Source organism: Stereum hirsutum, assembly GCF_000264905.1.
Source record: "Stereum hirsutum FP-91666 SS1 unplaced genomic scaffold STEHIscaffold_14, whole genome shotgun sequence".
NCBI classification, from domain to species: domain Eukaryota; kingdom Fungi; phylum Basidiomycota; class Agaricomycetes; order Russulales; family Stereaceae; genus Stereum; species Stereum hirsutum.
The window spans coordinates 811,648-821,557 of record NW_006763144.1 but is presented as its reverse complement, the minus strand read 5'-3'; the positions used below and the strand labels follow the sequence as shown (position 1 = coordinate 821,557).

The following is a 9,910-nucleotide window of genomic DNA, read 5'->3' as shown; positions in this document are numbered from 1 at the left end:
TCGATGTGACAATTGCACGCATCTTGAACTGCGGTCTCGCGTATAAATCAACGTTGTATGATAGTGCAGCGCAGCGGTATCCGCGACCGTTACGCGCCTTGAGTCTATGCTTTACCTCGCTGGAAGATATATTCATAGCTGTTGCAGGCAATAAAGTTTTACATTGCTGTGAATCCAGGACTCGAGCACAGATAGACCCGACAGCGAACAAGCAAGCCGAAATCGGCTGGGAATGACGGACGTTATCAATTACAAGACGAACGTAGGGGTTCGTAGAATCCCCATCAGCGGCCATGTCAAGGATACATTAAAGATGATCGACAAACACTGAAGTTGCTCGGGGTTTGGGTGGGCCGTTCGGAATGGGGAGCGATATGTGGCGCAAACGGTGAGGTTTTATCAGAATGCGAAGGCTGTCACGGAGGTTGCAGCGCCGAGGGAGATGCTTGAGGATTCGGATGATGAAGAGGCACCGTTTGTATGTCCATTTTCCTGCCTTGTCATCTTCAGACGAAGGTTCTCTCTCTCGAAAGCCCCAGTGGTTTAATGTAGTAGTCCGCACCAGTTTGACAAGCACTCAGTTCTACGGATAGCTTACGATATGCATATTTGAGACCTACATAGATTCATAATCATAGTACAAGCATTCCCCCGTTTGAGATTCACTTAGCCTGGATCAATACCTCTTCTCAAAGGTCGAGTTCCAAAGCCCACGCATCCCCGACCCTCTCGTTCGAGCTAATCAACCCTCCTTGCAACACCACGCAAGCGCCCTTCCCTTCCTCACCAGCCCAAGAGGCAGAAGGGAACCATCCTCTCGCTTCAGGCCCTTCTCCGCCTCCAACAATCACCACGTCCGCCTTTTTCCACTCCCAGCTTCCCTCACCCGCCGAACGGTAACACAGCGTCCACACATCATCCCAGAATGTCCCTGCTCCTGCATGGCCCAGGGAACTCGCGTCACGTTCACCATGATAGACGACCGCTACCGGTACGGACTCGGTCGGGTCTGATGTGGAAGTTGTATGAGGGAAAACAATCGGCGCAAGACCGTGCACAGAGCGGGAACCAGGGTAGCCATGAGTTGGGTCAGGGGAGGGAATGAGTGTGGTCCAGGAGTTAGAGGAGGGAGAATAGAGGTTTATGCTCCCTTCCCCAGAGTCCTTGCCTGTCGGGAGCTCGTAGCCAGCAAACCCTGCGTCAACAACTGTGATTTAGTATCATTCCTGCACACGAGGCGTTGACTGAATAAGATTGTATCGTGAAAGAGAACGCACCACCAAATCGCAAGAAAACGCTCTCAGAAGAGCCGGGAAGTGCACAGACCGTAAGAGCAGTACCACCTCTTCCTGGCCCTGGTGCATCTGCGAGCTGTTTCCAGGTCTTGGATTGCAGATCGAAAGAATGGAGTGTGGTGAGACGGCCTGAGGTAGGACAGCCGGCGTGGATATATATTTTTCCCTGTGTGATGTGAAAGTAACAATGTGAGTATAGCATTCCTGAGCGGAATTTGAGAGCAGGGTAATGCGGCACTGGAAACGCACATTATGTACAACAGAAACATGATAGCTCCTCGGTTCCGGTGCATCCTCCTCGTTCACTGCAGTCAACCTCTCCCATTCGACACTCGTATCTGTCAACACCTTCGCCTTCCAAGGGCCAGCGGAACGCTGGGGAAGTGGTGCCATATCGACGCCTCCACGCCCGCCCCATAAATAGAGCGAATCTCCGTGGAAGACAGTGCTTGCTCCGACTCGAGGAGTAGGGATATCGCCGTCGACAGGGAGAGTCGCGGATTGGGATTTGAGGCCTTCGGTCAGTGTCAGTCTTCTTTATCATTAAACCTCAATAGACAGTCTTCCATGAGCCTGAATGAGACTGGTTGACTTACTCGGGCTCAGAGTGGTAAAACTCTTTACTGGGCCCTGGGACTGCAAAGACGACAATGTCGACTTCAGATCCAAGGTGTGCACACTACCGCTTAGAGCCTCGGATCCTTCCTCAGAGGAGGAAACCCTAGCATCTGTGGGTGTACGAGGCTTCAATTCGCCTCCGTAGACTGCGAGGATGCCATCCTTGGAGATAGAGAGACAGTGGGATGAACGTGGGGATGTGGACGCTCTGGAGAGAAGGGTCCAACGGGCGATAGGAGTTCGCATGATTTGGGTGCTGTGTACGAGAGAACTTGATGAGAAGTGGAAGGAAATCTCGTCTTTGCAAGCTCAACGTTAGAGTCGATATGTGAGTACTGGGAACTCAGACGTGGTTTTATCTGAGACTGGGATGTTGCCCTGAATGAGTACCTTACCAGCGACGTGTGACTATATTACAAATCCAGCCAAGCAAGCCAAAGGATTTCAAGAGCTTCTGAGTGGTCGCGGTAGTCCAAGGATAAGAACGACACCGAGCATGGGAGTGGTGAGATGAGGACCACAACGGTTGTGCGAAACGCAATCTTGGCTGGGCCACAATCGCGTCAGTGGCGTAGTTTTACCCTCGAGCCGGAGCGGGCCGAGCGTTTTCAGTAAGTTCGCCGCTTGTTGACTTGTTCGCTCATTCAACATCCCGCTCATCGCCTCCTACCTATCGTATCGTCTGTTCTGTTTCTTACTTATTGCATCAAAGTTTACCTTTGGGCTTTCAGTGAGTGTGTTTGCTAGTAGGTGAGCACGTAAATATCGTTGACTCATCTCAAACTACCTTACCGCAGTCTGGCAAAAACTGCGGAGCCACAGTCTTCGACTACAGTCGACCTCGTTCTTGTTTCTCCCATCTTTCCTCGACTTCTCGCCATGTTGAAGGCCTCTTTCATTTACTCAGTTGGTTGAGATGCTCTGGTGTTTCTCCCAGACGCATCCAGTCTTGTCAGGCCAACTGTGGACTCTTGGGAACGCCACACCCATGAAGGTGTACTAATATGACGGCAGCCAGTGTACGTGGCTGACCTATTTCTTTTTGAGCCATAACATTAGCCTTCATTCCTCTCATTCTGCATCCTTTTACCTACAATGGCTTTGCTGACACGGCCACTGTATTTCCAGGCAAACGGGCCGGATCACTGCTTATACTTCTCCTCCTACACGGTTCCACTGCACCCCAAACGTTTTTCCAGCATACAGGCCGAGAAATCGACCTGAGACCACATCAAACGCGTAGAATGCCTCCCCGTTCCCGCTCCCGAGGCTCCTGCCAAATCTGCAATGCTCAAGAGTCAAAATATAGCTGCTCAAAGTGCTACGTGCTATAGTAAGTGCTGTGTCGCATCATCAAGCCTTCCTACTCCCTGCCGCTCCTGCCGCCTCCTTTTGTGCGGATGATTCCCACTATTCCGCAGCTGTTTTACCATGACGGTGGAAAGTTCACTGTGATCATCAATCCCATCGAGGCGTCGTTGAATGTTGTGATCTAGGCTCACGGTCGCGCTGTTATTTATGTTCGTTGAAGGCTGACTGATGACTGGTCGTTCGTTACTTGCGCAGTTGTTCGGTGCCGTGTTATAAAAAGCACAAAGGTACGTGGCGGAATCACATACATACTCAAATTCTATTCCATTCTATTTTGCACACTCCATCATCGTTTGTTTATGGACGAGTATTTTTAACCCACGAGAATGGCATTTTTGGCACCTTTGGCTGTACAGAGAGTTCGTGCACAGTCCATGCTACGCCCACAGAAGACGCCACAGTAGCAAGAGAAGCAGTCAAACTAGAAAGCGTTCTGCCGGCGGGTCACACAAACACCACGGACGACAGTGTTGCCCAAAGTAGTAAGCATCTGAGAGTTTTGTTCAATACGCCGGATTGTTCTCATGGAGGCGGTACAATTTTCTCAGGTTCGTTTTCTGGAACCGAGGAAAAGGAGTCTGTGTCAATGAAGACTGAGCTCAAGCCAAATACGGAGACGGAGATTGAGCTGGAGGCGCAACTGCGGCCATTGACCTCATTGAACTGGCCCTACGTACCGGATGAATCTGCATACCCCGATCCGCTCAAACGAGACGATCCGAAGCCTTTGCAGTTGAATCAGTATGAGGCCATAGGTGCGTTTGCGTCCATTCTGTCTCATGCTTTTCCCGCCCGGAGTATCTTCTGTGGCTTTGGCTGCGGACGAAGTTCACTGACGTTCCGATCCTTCTCTCACTATGCGCACGGGATACGCTGGTTCACTGTCCGTTCCGTCACCTCCTGATGTGGCGATACGCCGTGTGCGTGTGTGGCGGAAACAGCGACGTCCTCCGCGGTGAGGAATGCTTTGGCTAGTCATCCCCGATTGAAGGATGTGCTGCGGAAGATAGATTCGCTCCGAGGACAAGAGAGGGAGGAAGCGTTACAGCGAGCCCTGGGTGTGTCGCAGTATGACGCGCGCGGGGCTGTACCCAACGATATATCATTCCCAACTTCAAACCGGGCTAGGTTTGGACATGGTGGCAGATCATCATTACCTGAGAATGCGATCGAGGGTGGATACGTGGAGGAGGACAAGGTGGCACTGCGAGAGCTAGCAGAGGCAGTAGAGACCGCGGTGAGAGGGGGTAAAGAGGGGGTTACGCTTGGATTGGACTGGGGGGATACTGATTCAAGTTCTGGTCCGTGAGGATGACTGTAGCGGAAGTGGATGAGGCTATGAAGATTCTGCATCCGTGCGATCTACTCCCACCTGGGCGAGGATTTGTCCCTTTCTCCATCTTAATTCGTAGCCCTTTGGAAATCGAGGAAAGACCGTGCCAAGCTTGACCGAAAGGCGTGAAACCCGCAATTGGCGCTCACGCGCCACGCACTCTCGGCTCACACTCCAAAGCGATGACCCATTTGAAGGACGCGTTTAGACCACAACCTCCTGCTCTCCTGCTCTCCCCTTCTTCTCACAAGAAAGCCTCAGCCATCCTTCACGACGAGCAGCCAGAGCCCGAACGAACCATCACGACGAGCAAGACAAGTAGCGACCCGCCACAACAGATCCTATACACTTGCCCTCCGGGCGGCACCTGGTCCCTTATTGCAGACACTTTGTACAGACCCACATGACATTACGTACTTCCAACATAATCCGCCACTTTTAGTCGATAGCATGTCAATTTCACATGAGCGGCTCGTCAACACCACCCTCGCCACACGGTATCATCCATCCCCTTCCCCTTCCTCACACAATCGGTATCCAGTCTCGGTATTTCGCTCTACGACTATTCTACCGCTCAACTTTTTCTGAGCGTCTATACTTTCGTCCAATAGCGGACGTCCTGAACCTGAAGTCTTAGCGAGTAACTGTGCAATCATGTTGTCGCTGAGAGTGCCTTCTATAGTGCGCGCATCAGATCCAGTGAATAGTAATCGATGAGTGGACACCTACGCTTGATATCTATGTCTTCAAACGCTGGAGCACCAACGTGGTGACCCCCTCTCCATTCGGTGGCTAGCCAGCGACCAGGGGGATTCATCTGCGCATGATGAGGTTACGAACTTTGAGATAAGTGGAAACGCACTTTTAAAAACCAAGACCGGTCGCGAATCTTCACGATTTTATCCCAGTCAAAGAAGATGTTCGTACGCGGCAATCCGTCTAGTCCAACTACCAACGCGACCTGCGGAATAATCCTCATTTCGACAACGTCACCCCGGGACATCATACTCTTACTGCACTCGCATACGTGTCCGTCTTCAGTCAAGCTCTGTACACCGAAAGGCACGCCACCCCAATCCTCCGTCACATGCCGCAAGAATAGCGTTTCTGGCACGTCTGTGTCGAGTCGTGGCAATGCGAGCTTGAGAAAAACAGAATTTACGATCATTCTAATCGCATCCATCTGTTTCTTAAACGCGGGGCCCCAATCGGACCACCCTGCACCGAGGCGTATACCTTGACACCCAAACCAGGGCTCGACTTCATCATCTAGGCCTCTGTTTCGTGTAAGCATAGCACGAGAGCTGTACAATGGTACTTACAAGCCTTTGCTGCCCTCATTCCTCAGCAGTCTTTCCAAAACCACACCTTGAACCCACAAACGAACGTCTTCGTTTGTTCCAGCGCGAACGATATGAAGTGGGTAGCTGTTTCCCGTCCTCGCCTCGTTCAGAGCCAGTGAGAACCACTCGCTGAGTTCGGCCTCGCAGGTGGGCAATACCGCTGCACGCCCAGTCCATGCATCGGAGAATCTTGATACATCGACCAGAGTCAGGCGTCGTTTATCGTCTGCCTACATATTAGAAGAGAACGAGGTAACATCGCGGTCGGCTTACCGTTTATGACAGCCATCGAAGCACAGTCGCACGCGAGGAGAGAGTGGTAGAGACGAAGATGAGGCGCTTTCCCACGATTCACACAGGTGCCAAGGAAACGACGCTCAGAGCACGCTCGCATACAGTTGATTGTACATGTAACGTGTCTACACCCGTACAAATAGCCATCGTCTATTCATATGTCACCCGATTGCAGTACACCCTCCCTGTTCTTGTTTCCCTCGCGGGCGATTGTCAGTGCTTCCTCGTCGGTCGCGGCTATAGCACGGTTCATATCAGAGAGACCCAGCGAAGAGCTGTTAGTACGCACCGATGTCATTCAGATAGTCGAAGACCGTCCACCCTAAATTCTCCCCGTAAACGTAATCAAACCTCGAAGCCATCAGCGAAGGCTCAAACAGCCCTACCCGATCCTGCCTATAGATGAGCACCTGAACAAAAAGATTCAATCGGGCAACGTACCATCATCTCTATTTCCGTTTGTCGCCTAATCCGTACAACGCGGTCAAACGCCAGGAAAACCGCAGTCCTAGGGATCCCATCGCTCCCTTTCATCACGGCGATATCGAACCACGCCGAAACGTCTACCAAATCTCCAACGTCTAAGTCGCCATCGCGAGCCGCGCAGAGCCCACCATCACACGCCTGCACTTGCACCTCCGGATGGAAGTCTCCTGGTAGCAAACGTCTCCTCAGAACTAGAGCCGTTGGTAGGTCGATGGTATTGGCCGGGGGGGGGAGACCGAGGTGCAGAAAAATAGCCTCTATGATGTTTGCGATGCCGCGCATTTGCGCACGAAATTGGTCATACCAAGCGGCGTAACCGGGGACAAGCCTTGTAAAGGCTATCAACTCCCAGCCACCAAAACCGGATGGATGCCTGTTGTTTTTTTGTCAGTCAACAAAGTTCTGCTGGCGGGGCAAAAAGTGCAATAAGCGACACTCACATTCCGCCGTCACCTTCCTCGCCTAATGCAAAATCCTGCACAACACCCCTCACCGTAAGTGTCAAGGGTTTCGCCGTTCTACTGTCCAGCACTGCGAAAGGATAGCTTGCGGGAGCGGACCCTCCAGAATTCGATACCAATCTGATGTAGTTGAAGGCATCGTCGACTGAGCCTGACAGGAGGGTGTCTGCGTACGCACTGAACAGAGCTCCTCGGGATGAAAGGTCGGTAGCTGGCGAAGATGTCAGAGCGCAGGTGCAGTTTAGACTTGGACAACGTACCGGAGACAGTCGACATATTTGACGACTCATGAGAATCGGGCCGCCGACAAGTTCTTATACTGATACGCGGATGTTTGAGATATCATCGCAGGCTGTGCTGTGGTGCGGCTGTTTCAAGCACGAAAGGCTCCGCCAAGAAAAAAAACATATGCGCAGGAGCGACACATTCATATTGCACAAGTGCGGCCGAGTAGAGCAGCATGGGTGGAAACAGACAGGCTAGAAACCTCACAACATCTCCTTGTCCCGCTCACAAACAATCTTTGTTTCCCACCAAACTCGGGGCACACACTTATAGTCGCACTCTCCTCCACAGTCGTGCCCGCCCATCACCCAGCCGGTACCTCCGTTCGTCCAATCGGGAGCCTTTTCGGGACCCGAGTCAAAGGGCATACCGAGACAGCCCTCGTCACCCCATTCTCTGTACGTGTTAGGGCAGTTCCACAGAATTGTGTCTTTCCTGTGCCTTTTCGCCAGTGTCTTGATAAAAGCCAGGGTCAGATAGCGTTCAAAGCGGGGACCGTGAACGAACACACCGTAATTGATGGAGCTCCGTCATCGACGCCAGACGTGATACTGTCCGCAGATATCTATATGCGAACAATATCGTGGTTAGTGGAATGGGGCGAACACGAGTAGATAATAATGCGCACCACATTTCGAGAGAATACGTCTATATCAAATCCCCTTCCCACGTACTTTGCGATGCACTCATCAATCACCAGGTTTGGAATATTGATCGGCGACACAAGACCTGCAAACAAACTTATTTGTCAGCCGCACCGGTTAGATCGTCAGAATCAGCGCACCTCTGCCTATCGTCGTCAGGGTCGGGTATGCCATCGCGAAACCGTCCGCCGTCAAACAATTCATGACAAGAGTCCCCCAGAAAAACGCCGTCTGATGCAGCGAAAAGAGACGGGACACACACACCACCTGGATTTTCCTTCCACGGACGCGGTGGACCAAGGTTGAGCAAGATACCACGGCACCACCGTACTCTTCCACCCGTTCCTCCTCATTATCATCCTCTCTATCGGCGCTCGCAATCCACTCGTAGCCCTCGTGCTTCATGAGATGGCGCACGACCAGAATGGCGTACACGCAGTTTGTGTAGATGTCGAGGTCGGTCGGAGTGAACGAAGGGTTGAGTGTACCGTGAAGGCAATAGTCCAGCGCCTCGGACCCGGATATGACTGATCGGGTGGCCCGCATGACGGAGCGAAGCGCGATGTCGTCCGTTACATACTCACGCAGAACCGAGCGATGTTTACGCCGAAGAAAGTTGCGAACCACCGAGTACCAGAATTTATTGGCCTTCCGCAAGATTGACATGTCGATGAGGGGAAGGTGGCCGAGTATCATGTCCGCGAGGTACTGTGATATTCCACGATTCGTCGACAGGTGGTGCACAGGGTTAGCGTATGCAGAGACCGTGTCGGGTGGCAAAGACGAACGCATTCTGTGCTCTGGAACGTTAGCATCGAATGACTGCGCATAGAGATTTACGCACCTGTGAAGTTGCCGAGAGAGGGACAACTACAGAACATGCCACTCGAAGCTTTTAAGAAGAAAATTAATCAGCGCAGTGAGACATCCGAAAGGGTGACGCAATATTTCCAGTGGAATTAAATTGTGCAAGCCACGCTACACATATTTCTCGAGCACCAAGACTTCATCACTGTATACAGAACTTGGGACGACGTGACCATTGAAGTCATCCTCTGCATCGTCTTGCATGTCACCATCTGTCGTTACCCAAATCGTGGATTCCGCTCGCGGGAGTGGTTGAACGGGATGAGGGGTGCCGAAACACATGCGGAAGCAGTGCTCGTCATCGAATGATCGTTGACTTGGATGGAAGGCGGAACCCTACGGAGCTGTGTCGTCAGTTCGCCATACAATCTCGGAACCACCGGACACGCGTAGCGGGCCGAAATATGACGAACCAACCTGTATCACGGGTTGTGGTGTGGTCACCCAGCCCCAGTCCATCACTTTTGACTGATAGTCTTGTGCCGACGACGAGCCAGGGAGTAAATCGGTGTGAACGCTCTGCCCGCGAAAAGTCCACGCGGGATAAGAGACAGCCAGCCCGTCCGCCGTCAAGAAGTTCATGAGCAATGAGCATGGGCAGTAGACGAGAGGGTGTGTGGAGTTAAGGCGCGAACTGCATATGATATCGATTTGGCCGCGGGTTGGATGGATGAGGCGGGTCATACTGACGACCCCGGGACGACTGTCGACGACGCGTTTGAGTTCGATGGGCCGAGCGATTGGCAAAACGTGATAACCTTGACCGTATGCAAATGAGAGGCGAGCGTGATGGCGTGCAGTGGAGACACCATGAGGTCCAAGTCAGAGGGGGAAAGCAGCGGCAAATCTGTCCCGTGCAAGGCGAAATTGAGCGCTTCAGNGCCACATATCACCGACTGGGTCTCTACGCAGG

The 9,910-nt window shown here is 52.2% G+C and overlaps 4 protein-coding genes across 4 annotated transcripts; 1 reads left to right on the top strand and 3 right to left on the bottom strand.

Annotated features, from left to right (window-relative positions):
- Nucleotides 1–556: 556 nt before the first annotated feature.
- On the bottom strand, nt 557–2,292 carry STEHIDRAFT_149223 (galactose oxidase). Its single transcript, XM_007307997.1, has 4 exons — nt 1,892–2,292; nt 1,545–1,810; nt 1,278–1,461; nt 557–1,195 (listed from the first exon to the last, which is right to left on the bottom strand). Exons 1-4 carry the CDS (start codon nt 2,157–2,159, stop codon nt 690–692), a joined length of 1,224 nt encoding a protein of 407 aa, XP_007308059.1. The 5' UTR covers nt 2,160–2,292; the 3' UTR covers nt 557–689.
- Nucleotides 2,293–2,585: 293 nt separating this feature from the next.
- Nucleotides 2,586–4,593, top strand: STEHIDRAFT_102293 (uncharacterized protein; the record flags this gene model as incomplete). The annotated part of the gene is made up of 7 exons (XM_007307996.1): nt 2,586–2,643; nt 2,711–2,932; nt 3,042–3,246; nt 3,480–3,579; nt 3,889–4,039; nt 4,226–4,371; nt 4,459–4,593. The coding sequence occupies exons 3-7, from the start codon at nt 3,158–3,160 to the stop codon at nt 4,591–4,593; spliced, it is 621 nt and encodes a 206-aa protein (XP_007308058.1). The 5' UTR covers nt 2,586–2,643; nt 2,711–2,932; nt 3,042–3,157.
- A 371-nt stretch (nt 4,594–4,964) lies between these two features.
- Nucleotides 4,965–6,256, bottom strand: STEHIDRAFT_124187 (uncharacterized protein). Its single transcript, XM_007307995.1, has 4 exons — nt 6,234–6,256; nt 5,940–6,186; nt 5,347–5,894; nt 4,965–5,293 (listed from the first exon to the last, which is right to left on the bottom strand). Exons 1-3 carry the CDS (start codon nt 6,247–6,249, stop codon nt 5,450–5,452), a joined length of 708 nt encoding a protein of 235 aa, XP_007308057.1. The 5' UTR covers nt 6,250–6,256; the 3' UTR covers nt 4,965–5,293; nt 5,347–5,449.
- A 152-nt stretch (nt 6,257–6,408) lies between these two features.
- On the bottom strand, nt 6,409–9,579 carry STEHIDRAFT_160485 (uncharacterized protein; the record flags this gene model as incomplete). The annotated part of the gene is made up of 13 exons (XM_007307994.1): nt 6,409–6,491; nt 6,544–6,646; nt 6,696–7,113; nt 7,181–7,412; nt 7,462–7,520; nt 7,754–7,941; nt 7,998–8,051; nt 8,115–8,215; nt 8,271–8,361; nt 8,446–8,923; nt 8,975–9,000; nt 9,151–9,333; nt 9,415–9,579. 13 exons carry the CDS (start codon nt 9,577–9,579, stop codon nt 6,409–6,411), a joined length of 2,181 nt encoding a protein of 726 aa, XP_007308056.1.
- Between the last annotated feature and the right edge of the window lie 331 nt (nt 9,580–9,910).

Bases quoted from the DNA above. Each gene is read 5' to 3' on its own strand.
- STEHIDRAFT_124187 (XM_007307995.1), bottom strand. The intron at 5,895-5,939 runs GTAAGTACCATT...TACACGAAACAG, and splicing joins AATGAGGGCAGCAAAGGCTT to AGGCCTAGATGATGAAGTCG.
- STEHIDRAFT_149223 (XM_007307997.1), bottom strand. From the start codon at position 2,159: ATGCGAACTCCTATCGCCCGTTGGACCCTTCTCTCCAGAGCGTCCACA. The intron at 1,811-1,891 runs GTAAGTCAACCA...CACTGACCGAAG, and splicing joins TTTTACCACTCTGAGCCCGA to GCCTCAAATCCCAATCCGCG. The intron at 1,462-1,544 runs GTGCGTTTCCAG...CACATCACACAG, and splicing joins ATGTTTCTGTTGTACATAAT to GGAAAAATATATATCCACGC.